The 17,254-nt window shown below is 40.5% G+C and overlaps 3 protein-coding genes across 4 annotated transcripts in view; all 3 read right to left on the bottom strand.

The window, feature by feature from the left end:
- The window catches only part of GTF3C3 (general transcription factor IIIC subunit 3), a 31,100-nt gene extending 27,149 nt beyond the window's left edge, over positions 1-3,951 (bottom strand). The window contains exons 1-2 of one of the 2 annotated variants that reach the window (XM_032638088.1): positions 3,720-3,951; positions 2,684-2,795 (exon numbers count right to left, since the gene is read on the bottom strand). In XM_032638088.1, coding sequence (XP_032493979.1) covers positions 2,684-2,795; positions 3,720-3,821 — 214 coding nt within the window. In that variant the 5' untranslated portion in view covers positions 3,822-3,951. The remainder of the gene's footprint in view (positions 1-2,683; positions 2,796-3,719) is intronic. The other variant, XM_032638089.1, reaches the window with a different exon arrangement.
- A 1,734-nt stretch (positions 3,952-5,685) lies between these two features.
- On the bottom strand, positions 5,686-11,717 carry C7H2orf66 (chromosome 7 C2orf66 homolog). The gene is made up of 3 exons (XM_032637424.1): positions 11,583-11,717; positions 10,341-10,539; positions 5,686-5,720 (listed from the first exon to the last, which is right to left on the bottom strand). Exons 1-2 carry the CDS (start codon positions 11,700-11,702, stop codon positions 10,360-10,362), a joined length of 300 nt encoding a protein of 99 aa, XP_032493315.1. The 5' UTR covers positions 11,703-11,717; the 3' UTR covers positions 5,686-5,720; positions 10,341-10,359.
- Positions 11,718-13,077: 1,360 nt separating this feature from the next.
- Positions 13,078-17,254, bottom strand: part of PGAP1 (post-GPI attachment to proteins inositol deacylase 1) — a 92,146-nt gene continuing 87,969 nt past the window's right edge. The window contains exon 27 of the mRNA XM_032637423.1: positions 13,078-13,451. Within this exon, the coding sequence (XP_032493314.1) occupies positions 13,439-13,451 (13 nt within the window). The 3' untranslated portion in view covers positions 13,078-13,438. The remainder of the gene's footprint in view (positions 13,452-17,254) is intronic.

Below are 17,254 nucleotides of genomic sequence, written 5' to 3'. Positions count from 1 at the left end.
GTCCGGAGCCTGTGCTCCAAACAGGAGAGGCCACAACAGTGAGAGGCCCGCGTACCACAAAAAAAGAAAAGTTAAGCTGAGAAGCCAATTTTCTGTTAAAGCAGAGACAAGTAGCATATTTTAGAAAAGCTACAAAAGTTAAAATTTTAAATATATATATATTCAAAAATCCTTAAGCTTATTCACTTATGTGAAATACCTCAAATCCCAAAGATGCTGGATAAATGAGATAGTCAATATACTTAAGGAAGAAGAGAATGAAAAAACCCACATGTTCTGAGCAACAAATAGTAATTATTATTATGAAGTCATAATGATCATCTTCAAGAATTCTAAACACCCAAAATAAATATGAAAAAACAGTGTAAAATAAATCAATAAAATTTATTACAGTACAGAAAAAAAAAAGAAAAGTCATATGATCATCTTGATACAGAGAAGCATTTTTTTTTTCTTTTTTGGTCATGCTGCATGGCTTGTGGGATCTTAGTTCCCCAGCCAGGGATCATACCTGGGCCCTGGCAGTGAAAGCGCCTAGTCCTAACCACTGGACCGCCAGGGAATTCCCCCAGAGAAGCATTTGATAAAATCCAACACCTATTCTTTTTTTTTTTTTTTTTTTTTTTTTTTTTTTTTTTTTTTTTTTTTTATGCGTTACGCGGGCCTCTCACTGTTGTGGCCTCTCCCGTTGCGGAGGACAGGCTCCGGACGCGCAGGCTCAGCGGCCATGCTCACGGCCCAGCCGCTCCGCGGCATGTGGGATCCTCCCAGACCGGGGCACGAACCCGTGTCCCCTGCATCGGCAGGCGGACTCTCAACCACTGCGCCACCAGGGAAGCCCCCAACACCTATTCTTAATAAAAATTTTAAGTCAACTAGAAATGGAAGGGAATACCTTCAGTTTAATAAACAGTACCTACAGAAAAATTTCCACAAACACAGTTAACAGCTAATTATTCAGTCATCAGGAATGAGACAAGTATGCCTACTATCACCGCTCATTTCAATATTTTACTGGATGTCCTGGAGGTCCTAGCTAATGTAATAAGGGAAGAGAAATAAAAGACATAAAGATTAAGGAAGAAATAAAACTGTCATTCACAGATAACATGATTATATACATAGAATATCCAAAACAATCTTTGCATAAAAACTGTCAGAATTCATGAATTAGCAAGGTTCCTGGATACAAAGTCTATATACAAAAATTAACTGCAATTTTTATATCAGCAACAATTAACTGAAAATGAAATTAAAAGAAGTCCCTATTTGCCTGGTGCTCAAGAATAAGAATTTTGCAGTGGAATTCACCAATGTATAGGAGAAAAATACAGTGACTCTAGTGGCCATACATTCCAATTAGCAGACGTTACCTGTTCAAAACTGACCCCTTCCTCTGCTCTGAATACATGTTCACAGTTACCAAAGGTCTTGGTAAAGTTCTGGGACAATACCTTCCTGGGAAATTGGGAGTTTAATATCTTAAAAGGACTGATGGGATTACTTGAGCTGAGGCTAGTATGCCTGACTGCTCATGGGGAGCTAGAATGGGGTTCAACTAACCACCTTCTTTTAGGGAGAGCCTAATGGCCACCTCTCAGGGGCAGCTTTAGGTAAGAAAACTGGCAGGCACCCCATGGTGTCTGGTACTACAGTTGCACCTCAAAGATGTGATGATGGAAGAGCAGCTCCTACTCTGAGCAGATAAGGAAGGACTCACAGGTTTTAGAACAATTTCAGCCCCATTTTTCACCGCACTTGCCTGGCAAGGTAAGAAACTATAACCCCAATTTTCTCTCCTCTTTACCCTTTCTTCCCCACTTGATCCAAAGAAGCAGTAACAAAGCCTGTTCGTTTTCTGTCCACCCTACTAGTGTTTTCTCTGTGTCAAGTCTTATTTGTTTGGAGGGAAAAGAACCAGCCTCTATTTCTACCCACTAGGACTAGAAAGTTTAATTAAGTTCTCAATCAGACCTTACACCCAAAGCTAAATTCTAACTGATAGTTCAGTATCCCAGGTTACTTGACATGGGTAAATGGATACCATGAACTATCATCAGTATTCTGATCACTAAAAAGGTGTACCAATCACCAGAAATTAATAAATTTGCATAACAGTTCATCACTCAGGCTCTCATGAGTTTAATTAGTCTGGGTGCAGCAACCAAATATAATATCCAGTCATTCAGAGCTGAGGACTGGATCCTGGCATGAGGTAACATACCAAGATACCTCTTGTGTGTGTGAGGTCCCATATGGAGCCAACTGGCCTTCCACTCTGACATTTCTATCTTATTTCCCATAATTAAAAAAGTGGTTTGGAAGCCACTTTGTATAGAAGTATAATTCATTACAATTTGGGGGAGTATAGTCTAGAAGAATTAGTAATCAAGTGAGAGGGTCAATTTAAAGAATAATGACTCTAAATGGCTCCCAAACAAACACTGATGTCGATCTGAAACACTTCTCCACAAACATAACCCACTAAACTAACCATCATCATAATCAATAATTCAACAAATATTTATTGAGCACCTCTTACACACCAAGTACTATGCTCCTAATAAGCCAGGTATCAATGACAGAATACCACTGCAGAAAAAAAAAAAAAAAAATAACACTTTCACTAAACTATTAGGTACCCTTAACATTTAATGCATTTAAGGTAGGGATCTTAACATACCTTCATTGACATCTTCCTCCTGAGATTTGGTAGAGTCAATTCCTGATGATGATGGAACTGCAGAGTCATTTGGATTTTCTTCAGCTGATGGCTTGCCTTTTTCCTGAAGACTCTGAGATTGAAAATTAATTGATTCCAAAAACAAGTGCACATTTAGCGCTCCCCAGTTGAGAATACAGCATCTGCCTCATTCTCTATTTCTATGACTTGAGCTCTGAACACATACATACTATGTGGAATCTAAATTTGAATATTGCCAAAGCATTTCATAGTACTTAGGTCTCATCCTTCAGGCTGAATCAGTCGTTTCTAAAAAATAACTTTTAAAACCTTGATGATTTCATTAATCTACACGGTGTATCCTTGCTTTTTAAATGAAAAGAGATGGGGTGCTATTAGTTGCATGATTTAGGAAGGAATCCAACAGCTAATCTCAAAAGGTGTAATTACTTTTATTTTCCCTCGGACTTCAAGTGAGAAGACATGGAAAGTTCACGTATTTCCTCATAAGTATAAAAAAAACATGTCCCAGAGATTTTATCAGACAAGAAAATTCACTCTTTTCTGTGGAAGATTACACCACACCATTGGGAGACTCCTCAAAAATGGAAGCTCAAATCACTCCGTCTAGAAACAGACACTGAGGCCTAAAGAAGAGTGGTGAGTTGCGCAAGAAGACAGTGGCAAAGCTCGGACTAGAACCAGATACTGCCTCCAAACTCTTACTTCCCACGCCCCCCATTTAATCTACCAGCATTATGCTACCCTCAAATAAAAGATGCACTATTTGGCAACAGAAAAAAAGATAAGTGGTTACCACCGAGACAAAAGCTTTTTGGTGGGTGAAATGTTTTGAAGAGGAGCTTAGAACGGGGACGAGGTGAGAACCCGAGTTTCCGTAAAAAGGGGAAGAAACTGCTGGAAGTACCCGGCCCGCCCCATCACAGCGAAGGGGGTTACTGGGTCCCCCACATCTCTCTTAAGTGTTTTAGGGCGACAAGACAGTGGGGAGCATCCTGGCCCATTATCTCCTCACTTTCTTCTCACGGGTTTTTCTCTCTTCTCTCCGCCTTTCGAACTCCTCAAAGGAGATCTTCCCTTCCAGATAGTCGATGAGCTCCGGGCTGAACCCCGACATGTCTGCGGGGATCTGATGTGCAGTTCCAGAAACCGAGACAGAGAAACGGAAGAGCAGAAGCTCCCAGACGCTACCCCCACGCAGAGGCGCTAAAAACAAGGACCCGTAGTCCTTCCGGGAAACCTGTCCGGCCTGCGCCGCAACCGCGGCGCTCGGGTTCCGCAGGAGCTTCTGGCCCCGCCTCTTCCTGGCGACGTGGGCGTGGGCAGGACCCGGACTGGACAGCGGCTGGACCCTCCGGGTCGCCGCGCTTGCCGCTGGGCTCAGGCCTCCGGTTTAAACTTATTAAGGAGTTGGAAAAAAAATGTGCTTTAAGAAAATGTTCCTTTATCTACATCATTTCCTGCAATTCTCCATTAAAATTCTGACTCTCAATCCATTTCTTTTTGGAATGTTTATTTTTAAAATTAATTGAATCATTGGTGTAGTGATTTTTTTTCTTAATTTAACCATTTGCTCTGCCACGTGCACGTTCCACTTTCCAGTTCTGCCCTGCCACAGAAAGCTAAGGTCCTCCCACAATTTATGGTTTAACTCTCATCTCCTCCAATCAATGGCACCATCAGTTTTCCCCTCTTCCACAAATCCTCAAGCTGTCCCTTTCCTCAGACTCCTCAGTCTGTAACTAGGTCATCTAGACTTCACGTCCCACCTCTAATTCTCACACAAATTTTCTTCTTTTCTTAACAGTTAAACTTTTAGAGAGAATCAATATTGCTATGATTAGCATACCACTATTGCCCATTTACTATACAGGCCATGTACTGTCTTATGCATATTACATTCATATCTCAAAATATACTTTTGGATTATATTTTATTATTTTATGTTATTCTAATGCCAACGTTCTGATCTAATACGTAGTAGAGCCAAGATTCAAACCCTGGTCTATCTGACTCCAAATCCCATACTTGGAATTAATATGATATACTGCCTCTTCTCAGTGGAACACTTCTTCAGCTCCTACACACTCCTGTGGTTTATATTTTACCTTGTCTTATAACTATTTCTCTGCTGTCCTCTTCTAAAGACGCTAGCTGTCAACATCTTGAGAACAGCACTACCTGATACATCTTTGTGAACTTTCCTCTGTAGGCTAGTAATCTATGCTCAAAACACATTTATGAATTCAACTGGACGGAACTGAAAGTGCCTTGGGAATGGGCAAGGGATAAGAGGTACGGAATGCAGCTCAATACGAAGCTGAGGTTAGGGACAAGTTACAGGGAGCCTATCACCTGACTTGGCCATCTTTATGACAATCCAAATGAAGAAAAGCAACAGTTGGATGGGAGAATGAGGGGCCAGGACCTGTAAGAGGGGAACTTCCAGGTGAGAGAAAAAACCTCCAGCTGGAAGTCATTCCTTTCTCATGATAAAGGATCCTCAGGGCCGTATCTGGGTATAAAATATGGGAGGCTAGGTGAGTGGGTTGGATTAAGGTAATCCACAGAAATCCCTAATAGGTAAATTCCCCCCTGAATTTCTCCAGGCTGTCAGGGAATTGCATTTGAGAGGAAGTCGAGTCTCTAGTCCTAACTCTCCTAAGGAAATCAAAAGGAGCAAATCTGGTCACCTGGTAAGGAGAATGTTCTCCTAAGACCCAGATGGCTTAGACTAGCTTGTTTGTTATTGGCTGCCTGGAATATGGGAATAACAATTGTGATGATATAGATTCACATTGCAGAGATTTGCAGCAGGAAGCAAGGGGTGGGAGAACAGTTTTTCTGCTGTGGAACACCTTGATGATGTGACAGTTTTGTTTTTTTTGTTTTTGTTTTTTTTTTTTACAGGTCAGAATGTAGCAACAGGTCTTGAAATTGGAAGCTTTCTGCTTTTCTTTTCTCCACTTCGTTGTAAGTGATGTGTCCCCTGGTGAGTCAGAGGCATCCACATTACCTTGAGATGAAGTGGAATTGTTATAGCGGTAATGAAAATAGCAAGAAGAAACTTTTCAGACTTTCATACTGATTTCTGAGAATCAAAATGGAATGTCTGAAGAAAGCAGAACATTGAATTTATACCATGACGAGAGCATGAAGAGTACACAGGGAGGGAATGACTCCCTCCTTTCTCAAGGGGAGGAGCCAGGATGGGGTGTGACACTTTTGGGGAGACAATTTTCCCATGGTTCTCTCACTTTTTTGCAAAAAACCTGTGACTGCTTTCACTCTGGACTATCTTTTCAAGGATGTCTGGAGAACAAACAGCCTTGAAAGATAGAGATATTGTCTCCCTCTGGGACAGAGGGCAGATTTGTTTTCTGACCAGTATGATAATATTTCCCTCTGGGGCAAAGGTTGGGCATGTTTGGGCATGTAGCCCCCTTGTAAGAATGGGGATTTCCTAAGTTTCGGGTTCCTCAACTGTGGCAAAAACCAACTAGTGCCCAGTAAACACCTGGACTCACCTCCACATGGCCCCCATGATACTTGGGGAACAAGGAGAACCAATAGGAATGTAAAACGCATGCTGCCTGCTGAGCCATGAATAATAAAGTCTATTACCTTAGACCCACTGGTCTCAGGGCCCACCAGGATCTGTGAAATTGCAGCAGCCAGTGTGTAGCTTGCAAATCGGGTAAAATCTCACACCCTTAATAGTTCTTGACCACACTAGACCCGGGATGGGGGACAATAGGCCATGTCCTAGGGATGGGGAATGGAATGCTCATCAAAGAGGAGCAGAGCCAGTGTTGAGAGGCTGTCAAGGACCTATGCAGAGAAGGACCACAGACCCCTTGGGAGCCTAGATCACCGGCAGAACACTTATTTTCATTGCAGGAAACACTACACTTCTGCTGTTTTCCTAACGACAGTTCTCAGCCAAGGACAAAATCACTTCCCCAGTGGCCTTTTAGAAATGTGAATAGGGAGGTTTTGGTGGTCAAAATAATAGTGCAGGGGTGGGGAAGTCACTAATATACCACTACACATTGTCTGGGGACCAGGTGTGCTAAATGGTCACCACGAAGACTTGTCCTTCCCCAACTGACAATACCATCACTGATAAGAAACTCTAGTCTAGTGGAGTGTAGGCCTCCCATCAACAGTTACCTGCCAGTTGTGAGGAATTTTCCAGCAGAAGGATGCATGTCCTGCGCTGAGACTTTGCAAGCTCATAGCTAAAAGTCCCCTGTGGATGCCCTTCCTTTTCAGAGGCCTTAAAACTAATAAATATTCCCTTTGTGGAGCTCTTGACAACCAGAGCAGGAGTGGTGAAAGGGAAAGGGAAAGCCAGTCACTGGTACTTGAGTGGAACTGGACAGGGGTGAAGCACTCCCTACCACTCTACCATTTATCTGAACAGGCTTATTTTTATGAGGAATAGCTCATCAATAATTACTTATAGGACTTCCCTGGTGGTGCAGTGGTTAAGAATCTGCCTGCCAATGCAGGGGACATGGGTTCGAGCCCTGGTCCGGGAAGATCCCACGTGCCACAGAACAACTAAGCCTGTGCGCCACAACTACTGAGCCTGAGCTCTAGAGCCCGCGAGCCACAACTACTGAGCCTGCATGCCACAACTCCTGAAGTCCGCACACCTAGAGCCCGTGCTCCGCAACAAGAGAAGCCACCGCAATGAGAAGCCCGCACACCGCAACTAGAGAAAGCCCACACGCAGCAACGAAGACCCAACGCAGCCAAACATAAAATATAATTATAAATAATAATAACATATCTTTTAAATGGTAAAACAAAAAAGTCTGGCATTAACTAGAAGCAGCTTCCATTACTGTCTAATAGCAAAATAACACACATTTATTTCAATTCAGCAAGTATTTATTGAGTGCTTGCTACATGCAAGGCATTGTACTAGGTGCTGGAGAAATAAAAATGGCTTATATATGATCTTGGCTCACAAATATCTCACAACCCTCCAGGGAAAACATTTATACAACTAATTACAATAGAACATATTGAACCAGATATAGAATCTGTTCTTGCATAAATATTTTATTCTTGATATTGGATATCAATCATCCACAAAAAAGCCACAGAAAACTATTTTGGAATGTACAGACTAGTGTTTTTAGGATTACACTGTTTCCTTCTAGTAGTGTTCCTTTTGCAGAAATCAGAGAAAATGATGCAGCTCTTCATAAAGAAAAGTAGCTATTTCAGCTGAGAATATGAGAATCAGAATGATTCAGCCTCAGTTGGGGAGGGGTGGGTGGAGGAAGAGGGTTGGTTATGAAAGAAGGGAAATCCACCTGTTTCTCCTCTCCCTTCCTGAGGTTGTATGTGGAAGAGCCAGAGGTGAGGCATGGCTAGGATATCTGGTGTAGCACAATGTCCACCTCTGAACATCGTGGCAGAGAACATCTCTCAGAGGCCCAAGAGACTCCTAAAATCCCACGTTTCTTTGCCTTCCATTTCAACTTAATTGTGGATATTCATCACTTACTCTCCCTTGATATGTAACTAAGACTGTGAGATCTTTCAATAGCATATGCTGACCATGGGAATGCATCTTCCTTTTAGGAAAAAGATAAATTTAAAACCCAAATTCCTGTTACATATAATGAACTAAAGTAAAAATGAGCAATGTCCCTTTCAAATAAAAACAGATTGATAAAAGGTAAGAAACATAGAAGACAAGCTTAAAGGAAACATAATTTAGAAGATCATTTCTTTTGACTTTATGGTGTTTCTGTAATCCTTGCAATATATGCCGTGCTCTACACTGCTATCTACGGTTATTGACTGGGAAGAAAACCCATGCACATAAGTCACACATGGCCCAAAGCTCAAGCTGTTTACATAGCTTGAGCTATGTAGACTAAAATCACTACAAATTAACAAAAATGGAGGGAAAAAACACATAAAAGTTTAGCCATGACCATGAATCAATTTTTCTAATGAGAAGCTTCGTCTGTAGTTTTAAAACCACCAGACATCTGAAAGAAAACATTATAACGAATGGAAAATGAAGATTATATGATTAACACAAAGACCCAAAGATCAACATAGTTCAGTGAAAACTCTTTTTGTCTTCATTTCCTAATGAGAGTTGTTAGGAAAGGAGCGCTTGTATTTATGAAATATTCTCCAAATCAGAAACTTTGCTTCTTTTGCAAAGTTGAATAATTATTATATTATAATATCACTAACTGGGTGCTTTCTCTTTTTTCCTGCTCTTAAACATTTCCTTGTTTCATGCTCACACAAAAGTATGTATTTGATGTTTTCTCTGATACTTATTATTAGAAATCCATATATGCAACTTATAGATGAATAAACTAAGTCTTACAAACAACTTGTATGCAATACTGTCTCATACTGAAATAGGTACTTGGTATTAATAATTATTCTCTGTTTTAGTGTCTGTTACCCTAGGGCCTGAGTGTGGAAAATAATCAAGGGATCCTTCATTAATATACTTGTGTTTATTCTATTTTATTTTCTCATTGTAGGACAGTTCTCAAGTGCATATACCACATGGTAAATTGCATCCTCTTAGAATAACAATCATTATTTTTAAAAAATCATCCCATTTAAAAGAGCTAACCATCAAAATCCTTTCACAATCATAATGAAGTGCAACAATGGTTTGCTTCCTCACAATTTCATCCTATGCCCATGAAAGAATGGGAGTAGATTTTAATTATGATTCGGTTGCCTTTATTTATTTTATTATTATTATTTTTTTTGCGGTATGTGGACCTCTCACTGTTGTGGCCTCTCCCGTTGCGGAGCACAGGCTCCGGACGCGCAGGCTCAGCGGCCATGGCTCACGGGCCCAGCCGCTCGGCGGCATGTGGGATCTTCCCGGACCGGGGCACGAACCCGTGTCCCCTGCATTGGCAGGTGGACTCTCAACCACTGCGCCACCAGGGAAGCCCCGGCTCCCTTTATTATTCAGCCAAATGAAAAGCTAACAGACTAGAATCATAGTATATTTTCTTCGACTGCACCATACCTGTTCCTTTTTAAATGGTAGGTATTTATTTGACAGGAATGCTAAAGTAATAAGAATAGTAAAATTCAAATCTTAGACATAAATTTCTAATTTTTTTCCTATGAAGTGCCATCTTTACTAATATTCTACTCTTTTTCCCCCTCTAGATGAGAAAGTTCAAGCTCAAATATATGCTTAATACTTTCTCCCAAAAGAAACCACTCTTTAAAATTTTTACTATCCATTTAATCCAACTGTACAGCTCAATATATTTCTTTACAGACGATTTTCCACATAATTTAGCTCTATGACCTGGTCTGAAAAAAGATATAGGTATAAGTATGTGGTTTTTAATTATATTTCATAATTCTATTGAGTGATAGTTCTACTATTTTAATATATCTCTCCCCAGAAAACTATGCTTTAAAAATCATAACTGTCATTTCTTTTTAAAACCAAAATTTATGAACCAAATCAGAGTATTAACAGTGATGAGTATCATCAGAACTGAGCAGTTATTTACATGAGGAAATAAAATCATTTTTCTAAACCTCTTTATGACTTTATGACTGAGTTGTATGTTTAGATAGATGCTGGGAATAAAGGGATGAGTTTTACCTGCACTCAGAAGAAACATTCAGACTTTGAGGTAATTGGGGAAGGAGTTTTTCTGTTCTTCATAATCTGCAAATGCAGAAGTAATAAGTTCTGATTGGAAAGAGAGAGGTCTGGGATTCTCATTCATGCAGGAAATATTTGAAAACATTCCAAGATCAAGACCTCTTCCTTTAAAATATGCCTGAAGGGTTCTGAAAAACTGAAGAGAGAAAGAAAATGTTTCATGTCATTTATCATTTGAATACTCCAAATACTCAAAGATGAGTATTTTTCCCCTCTCATTTTCCCCCCAAATTGACTTTAGAGGTAACCCAGGAGGCAGGAGATGGAAAACTCAGAAACACAAGCTGTGGCTCCTTCTCCCCTTCCCCCTCCTTTCTACCTGACATTTCAACTCTAAACAAAGATAATTCACCATTCTTGAATATCAATTATTTAACAGCCCACAGTGAGAAGATTCATTGCCCATCTCCAAGTACTGAAGTCAGAGATGAAACTGAACTCCACGGTGATCAGAGCTCAGGTGTCTCCTCTCCGATTGATGGTGAGATAGATCCCAGTCATCTCAGACGTGGGGTTTTCAGCTGTGTATTCTGTGAATACATAGAAGCTGTGCAAAGTGCTATTTGATTGTTTTAATCCTATATTGGTATATTTCACATCATTTTCTTTAGAAAAACTATATTTTGAAATCGTAATGTCATCATGTTTACTGTATTTGGCATATTTTTAAAAGAGAATTTTTACTGGTATTTTGAATTCTATTTCCTAGATAACGTTATGTTGAAAAGAATGCCTAGCAAATTGAAAAGAATGCAGGTCGACTTTCAGTTTTTGCAATGGAGCTTTGCAAGTATTGGTTATGTGAGAAACTTTTGTTATCAGTTCAACCTAAGCTGTGCAAAATGTAATTCCCTGTTACGCTCTTGACTCTGTATATATCAATATATTAGAAATTAAGGCTATGAAGTCAATGTGTATATAATATTTACAAATGTAATGTGCTATGTGTGTATAAGATCATTTCTAAATATAAATTTGTTTCTCCGTACAGAAACAAGTGGAAATTGGCTAGAACACCGGCCACTAGGCTAGCAAAATTCTTCTCTGGTCCTGCTGGGGAATCTTCTCAGCCCTTGGCAGCCTCCTCTCCACCGTGCTCTAGCAGAGTGCAGTGTGCATAACTCCAGGGAGGTGCCAATTTCACCCTGCAACCTGGCATGTCCCAGTGGCTGTTCTTGCCAGATCTCGGTTTCTAGGATTGTTGAGGGGCTTCCATTTTTCTTTGTTTCTCAACACGGCTCCATGCACAAGCCCAAGTAGCACCAGGGCAAGAGCCAGCAGCAGGAGTGCTTTGGGCATTGTGGAAGGAAGCTGAGTGAAAGGAAGGACCAGGGAAATGTCAATGGCCAGAGAGAGAGATATTGAGGAGGGAGAGAGAGGAGAAGGGAGGGCAAAAGTAGAAAAGAGAAAGAGGAAACATTTTTAAAGGGAGACAAGGAAGAAGAAATAGTATATTTGTTCACCTGAATTTTGCAGCCCTCTTTTTTTCCACATTCATTTCTTAATGAACTCCCCTAAAACCAATTATTAGCTTAAAGGAGTCCATGATAAGGAGAATGTTATACAGTGATAAAGCAATTATGAATACAACCTAGAAAGTGAGTATGCCTTTTCATCTGAAAAAAACTGCACTTTGTTGTCTCCAAAGAAACTGCAATTCTTAACAATAACAACAAAAAAAGAAAAAACAACCAATCTTAAATTACTTTAAGGGTTAAGACAGCAGTCTTAAAAAAAAAAAAGAGAGAGAAAAGAAAAAAATATACACCCCAAACTGAAAGATGCACCTTACACACAGGTCTGAGACAGACACACACCACACCAGTGTAAGTAGAGATTGTATCCCACCCCAAGGTGTGAAATGGAAATGAAACACACAGAAAGAGCTAATAGAGCTTACCAGGAGTTTGGTTTTGCCTGGCCCTGGTTGTTTACCCTGCCTACAATCTGCAAGGCGATTCATGGCTACTTATAACCAGTGGATCGGCTGCAGGTGGGAGTCATTGATGTGAGCGGGGGTGGGGGGCTCAAAAATAATGATTCCATTTTCATCCACAGCACAAAGACCCTTGAGAATCACATCTTCAGGTTTCTTCAGGGTTAACAGTGAAGCTATTTGTCCTAAATACAGCAGACTCTCCTCCAACCACTGAACATTTCATTTGGATGTTATAGAACACACAAGGCACTTCCACACAGCAAAATGGCTTTCTCCTTTTTCACTTTTAAGAGAAGGTATATACACAGCAGCTGGGAATATGATAATGATTATCCCACCTAATAGAATGCTCTTTTTGAGCTATCAGCCTTTCAAATTAATCACATTTTTTAAACAGAAAATTCTATTGCAAGAGACAAAATTGCTCTTTGTGACCCATACCTTATATTTCTTCTTAGAATCTCAAGAAGCTTTACAAGTTTTAAATAGTGGTATGGTTAATCATAATACCCTTTCAAAATAGAGCAAAAAGATAGCACATGTTTTGTGGAAAAAAGAAAAATTACCTTACCTATAGCATCCCCTTGCTAAATAAATGCCATCCGCAGAAAATGGTAGGGTTGAGAAATTGGACTTGACGAACTGAAGTTGCTTTGGTTCCAATAATTCAGAACAATCCAGAACAAGCTTTTTGTTGAGAAGGCTAGTAATCTGGACTGGAAATTAGAATACCTGGCTACAATCTCAGTCTTGCCATTTTGACCTTGGGAGGGTCATTGTGACCTTCATTTATTCACGCCTTTGTTTATTCAACAAACTTTTACTGAGTGTCTACTATGTGCCAGGCACTGCACAAGGCTTTGGGGATAAAATAGTAAGAATAATAGATTCCCTGCCCTCATGGAATTAACACATTAGTGGGCAAGACAGACGTTAATCAAACCATTATATAACAAAGTGTATAAATATCGATATTGATAATTTCTATTGAGATTATGGCACTATGACAGGGTAGAAGATGTGGATTCAATGCAGTCTCAGGGATCAGGTAAGGCTTCTGTGAAGAAGTGCCCTTATTTCTGGTAGATGAGTAGCGTTACCTAGGCAACCTAGGGAGGACAGAGGGAGAAGAGGTTCAGACAAGGCGAACAACTGTAGTAGACCTTGTGGCTGGAAGGAACGTGGCAAATTAATGCACCTGAAATTAAGTCAGTATCTGAGGAGTATAAGGAGCAAGGTGGGGGGCTGATGCAATCTGGGCCTTTAGAGGTAGTCAGATTATGATCTTTCTGCTGCAAACAATGCTAACTGATTGAAGAGTTTTAAGCATCCAAGTGACTTGATAACAGACTTGCAATTTTAAAAAGCTATTCTGGTTGCACTGTTGGAGGACAGACTGAGCTAGAAAAGAGGGAGACCAGTTAGGTAGCTACTGCAATAGTCCAGGCAGGACAAGATGTTAACTTGGATTAGGGTGGTAGCACAGATGCAGAGTTGTGGATGGATCTGAGAGATATTTAGAAGGTACTGATAATGTACTGGATACTATGGGAGGCAGAGCTAAGGGGAAGAGAGTTTCAAGGCCAATCCCTAGGTCTCAGGATTATGCAGCTGAGCAGACTACAGTGCCATTAGCTGACATATCAAACACTGGCATGAGGAGATGAGGCTCATGAGTTCCAGGTGGGACACGTTGAATTTGAGGAGCCTTGGAGATCTCCAAGTGGGGATGGGGAGTATACAATTGGATACACAGGCCTGAAGCTCAGAGGAGAGGTCTGGAAAGGAGATGTAACTATGGGAGTTGTAAATATGGCATGGAAAGGATGAGATTACCTCAGTGAAGATTAGCAAATGAGAAGAAAAGGTGACGTAGGACTTGAGCTTTGATAAATTTTAACATGAACCAGCCCTATACCAGAATCTATATGAAGGAGACCCTGGAGGTAGGGGGAAAACCAGGAGAGGATGGGAGCAAGAGAAGAAAATGTTTCAAGAAGGGACAAATTGGGTAAATGAGGACTTAAAAGGATCCACAGAGCATTAGAGATGTTTGGGTAGATGGAGGTGAAGGTCAGATTAGAAGGGAGTCGATGGACAGGAAAGAGAGAATGAATCCATCAAGCTCTTGAAAAGTTTGCCTGTGTGTGTGTATGTGTGTGTGTGTGAGAGAGAGAGAGAGAGAGAGAGAAGGTGCTGATTTTATTAAGACTTGAGTCTGTTTAAATGTCAGTGGTCAAGTGAGTAAAGTGCGTAAATGAATACCCTGGAATTTCATTACATCAACTGTCCTTAAAACTCCAGGACTTTGGTACGGTTTTCAGGGCAGACAGAGACACAGATGTAGAGAACAAACATATGGACACCAAGGGGGGAAAGTGGGGGTGGGGTGGTGGTGGGAGGGATTGAGAGATTGGGATTGACATGTACATACTGATGTGTATAAAATGAATAACTAATAAGAACCTGCTGTATAAAAAAACAAAATAAAATTTAAAAATTAAAAAAACAAAAACTTCAGGACTTTGAAGTTAAAGCACCTAATAATATTGAAGTATTAAGTGTTGAGATTATTAACACTGTAAACTCCTTAAACAGTGCTCACCTTTACGTTCCCCCAGTACCAGCATTGAGCCCAATGCATAGACAATGAACTTTTTAAAAGGGAGAGACTGAATAAATAAGAAAAGATTTACATAACCATTTACCTATGAATAATTTCTAACTTTAGAACCATTTGTATGAAACCATAGCTCATTTGTTTTAAGAGCTCAAAAGAGCATTGGACTCAAAGTAACACACACATATTGTCATATTGTTCACTAAGACTGGAGTTTTCCTGATTGTTAAAAGAAGTTATATATTTAAATAAAAGTATTTTAAATTCTTGTAATTGTTTCTTAATTTCAAATCTCTGTCTTGAAAGGCAAAAACTGATGACATTTTTTTTCAGAATGTACCAACACAGCACTAAGTAGGTATTTTGCAATTATTCAGTTGATAAGTTCAATCAAAAAAGAGGAAAAAAACCCAGGAGAGTTCAGGTTCCCAAACCATTAATTTCTAGTCTAAACGGTCCCACTTGGCCTCTTCATTAAATAGAGTGTGTGTAAAAGTAGCAGTTGGGATATTCAGCCTTCCACACCTAGACGCATCTGAATGAAGATCTTTGCTGGCATTTCTCAACCAGAAATTAAGAGGAAAATAGAGTACTCAGCACAGGGCTTCCACATAAAGGAAATCCAAACAATATGCAGTGACTGAATCACAAACTTAATTAGATTATAAATTCAAACATAACGGTAGAACTACCATACGACCCAGAAATCCCACTACTGGGCATATACCCTGCGAAAACCATAATTCAAAAAGAGTCATGTACCACAATGTTCATTGCAGCTCTATTTACAATAGCTAGGACATGGAAGCAACCTAAGTGTCCATCGACAGATGGATGAATAAAGAAGATGTGGCACATATATACAATGGAATATTACTCAGCCATAAAAAGAAACGAAATTGGGCTTCCCTGGTGGCGCAGTGGTTGAGAGTCCACCTGCCAAGGCAGGGGACACGGGTTCGTGTCCCGGTCTGGGAAGATCCCACATGCCACGGAGCGGCTGGGCCCGTGAGCCATGGCCGCTGAGCCTGCGCGTCTGGAGCCTGTGCTCCGCAACGGGAGAGGCCACAACAGTGAGAGGCCCGTGTACCGCAAAAAATAAAATAAAATTCCTTTTAAAAAAAAAAAAAAAAAGAAACGAAATTGAGTTATTTGTAAGTGAGGTGGATGGACTTAGAGTCTGTCATACAGAGTGAAGTAAGTCAGAAAGAGAAAAACAAATATCGTATGCTAACGCATATATATGGAATCTAAAAAAAAAAAAAGGTTCTGAAGAACCTAGGGGCAGGACAGGAATAAAGACGCAGACATAGAGAATGGATCTGAGGACACGGGGAGGGGAAAGGGTAAGCTGGGACAAAATGAGAGAGTGGCCTGGACGTATACACACTACCAAATGTAAAACAGATAGCTAGTGGGAAGCAGCCACATAGCACAGAGAGATCAACTCAGTGCTTTGTGACCACCTAGAAGGGTGGGATAGGGAGGGTGGGAGGGAGGGAGATGCAAGAGGGAGGAGATATGGGGATATATGTATATGTATAACTGATTCACTTTGTTATAAAGCAGAAACTAACACACCATTGTAAAGCAATTATACTCCAATAAGGATGTTAAAAATAAATTCAAACATAATGGCAAAGATGAGGAGAGGAATGAAGAGGACATTGTGGCAGGCAAAGAGGGATTTTAAAACTATTGGACTGTTGGACTCTATAACCTATTCAAACCCTTCTTGTTCTTATTAGGAAAAAAAAAATGACAGAGCTGGTATAGCTATTTAGGTGTATCATGAACAGGGACGAGAATTTTACCTCCTTTTTCTTCCCTCTGGTCTGAGTAAGGGAAAGGGAAAATTACTGTTTATAGACTGCTTCCTCAGTGATGATGAGAACTTCAGAGATAAAAGAAAGGTTGCTTACACGACTAATAGAGTGTGCGAGGCAGCTTTCTGCTCACAGCAATCGTAACCGCTTTTTATGGCAGTGGGCAGATATCAGTTTGAAAATAGACTAAAGAGAAGAGGGGGAAAAGGGATAAGCCTCTTGCCAAGCACAGAACAGAAGCAAAGAGAACCCACTGTGACCTCGATGGATGGGAGAGGCTCACCCCTCATATCCTGGGGCCACATAAAGTTTCCAGATCCTGTGAGACCCTGGGGAGGTGACGGAAGGTCCAGAAACCGCTGAAATTGGATCTTTGCTCCCCAACCCCATTCGGAAAGGGGCTTAGAGCAGACAAGTTGGTTTTAAAAAACCCATGACATTCTCTAACACCTCCACAATACAGCTG

The sequence above is a fragment of the Phocoena sinus genome, chromosome 7, assembly GCF_008692025.1.
Source record: "Phocoena sinus isolate mPhoSin1 chromosome 7, mPhoSin1.pri, whole genome shotgun sequence".
NCBI lineage: Eukaryota > Metazoa > Chordata > Mammalia > Artiodactyla > Phocoenidae > Phocoena > Phocoena sinus.
The sequence above is the reverse complement of the archived record's forward strand: the minus strand, read 5'-3'. Positions and strand labels throughout refer to the sequence as shown.

Coding starts and splice junctions, on each gene's coding strand:
- C7H2orf66 (XM_032637424.1), bottom strand. CDS start 11,702: ATGCCCAAAGCACTCCTGCTGCTGGCTCTTGCCCTGGTGCTACTTGGG. Junction 10,540..11,582: donor ATCCTAGAAACCGAGATCTG/GCAAGAACAGCC, acceptor TTCTCTCTTCAG/TTTTTCAGAACCCTTCAGGC.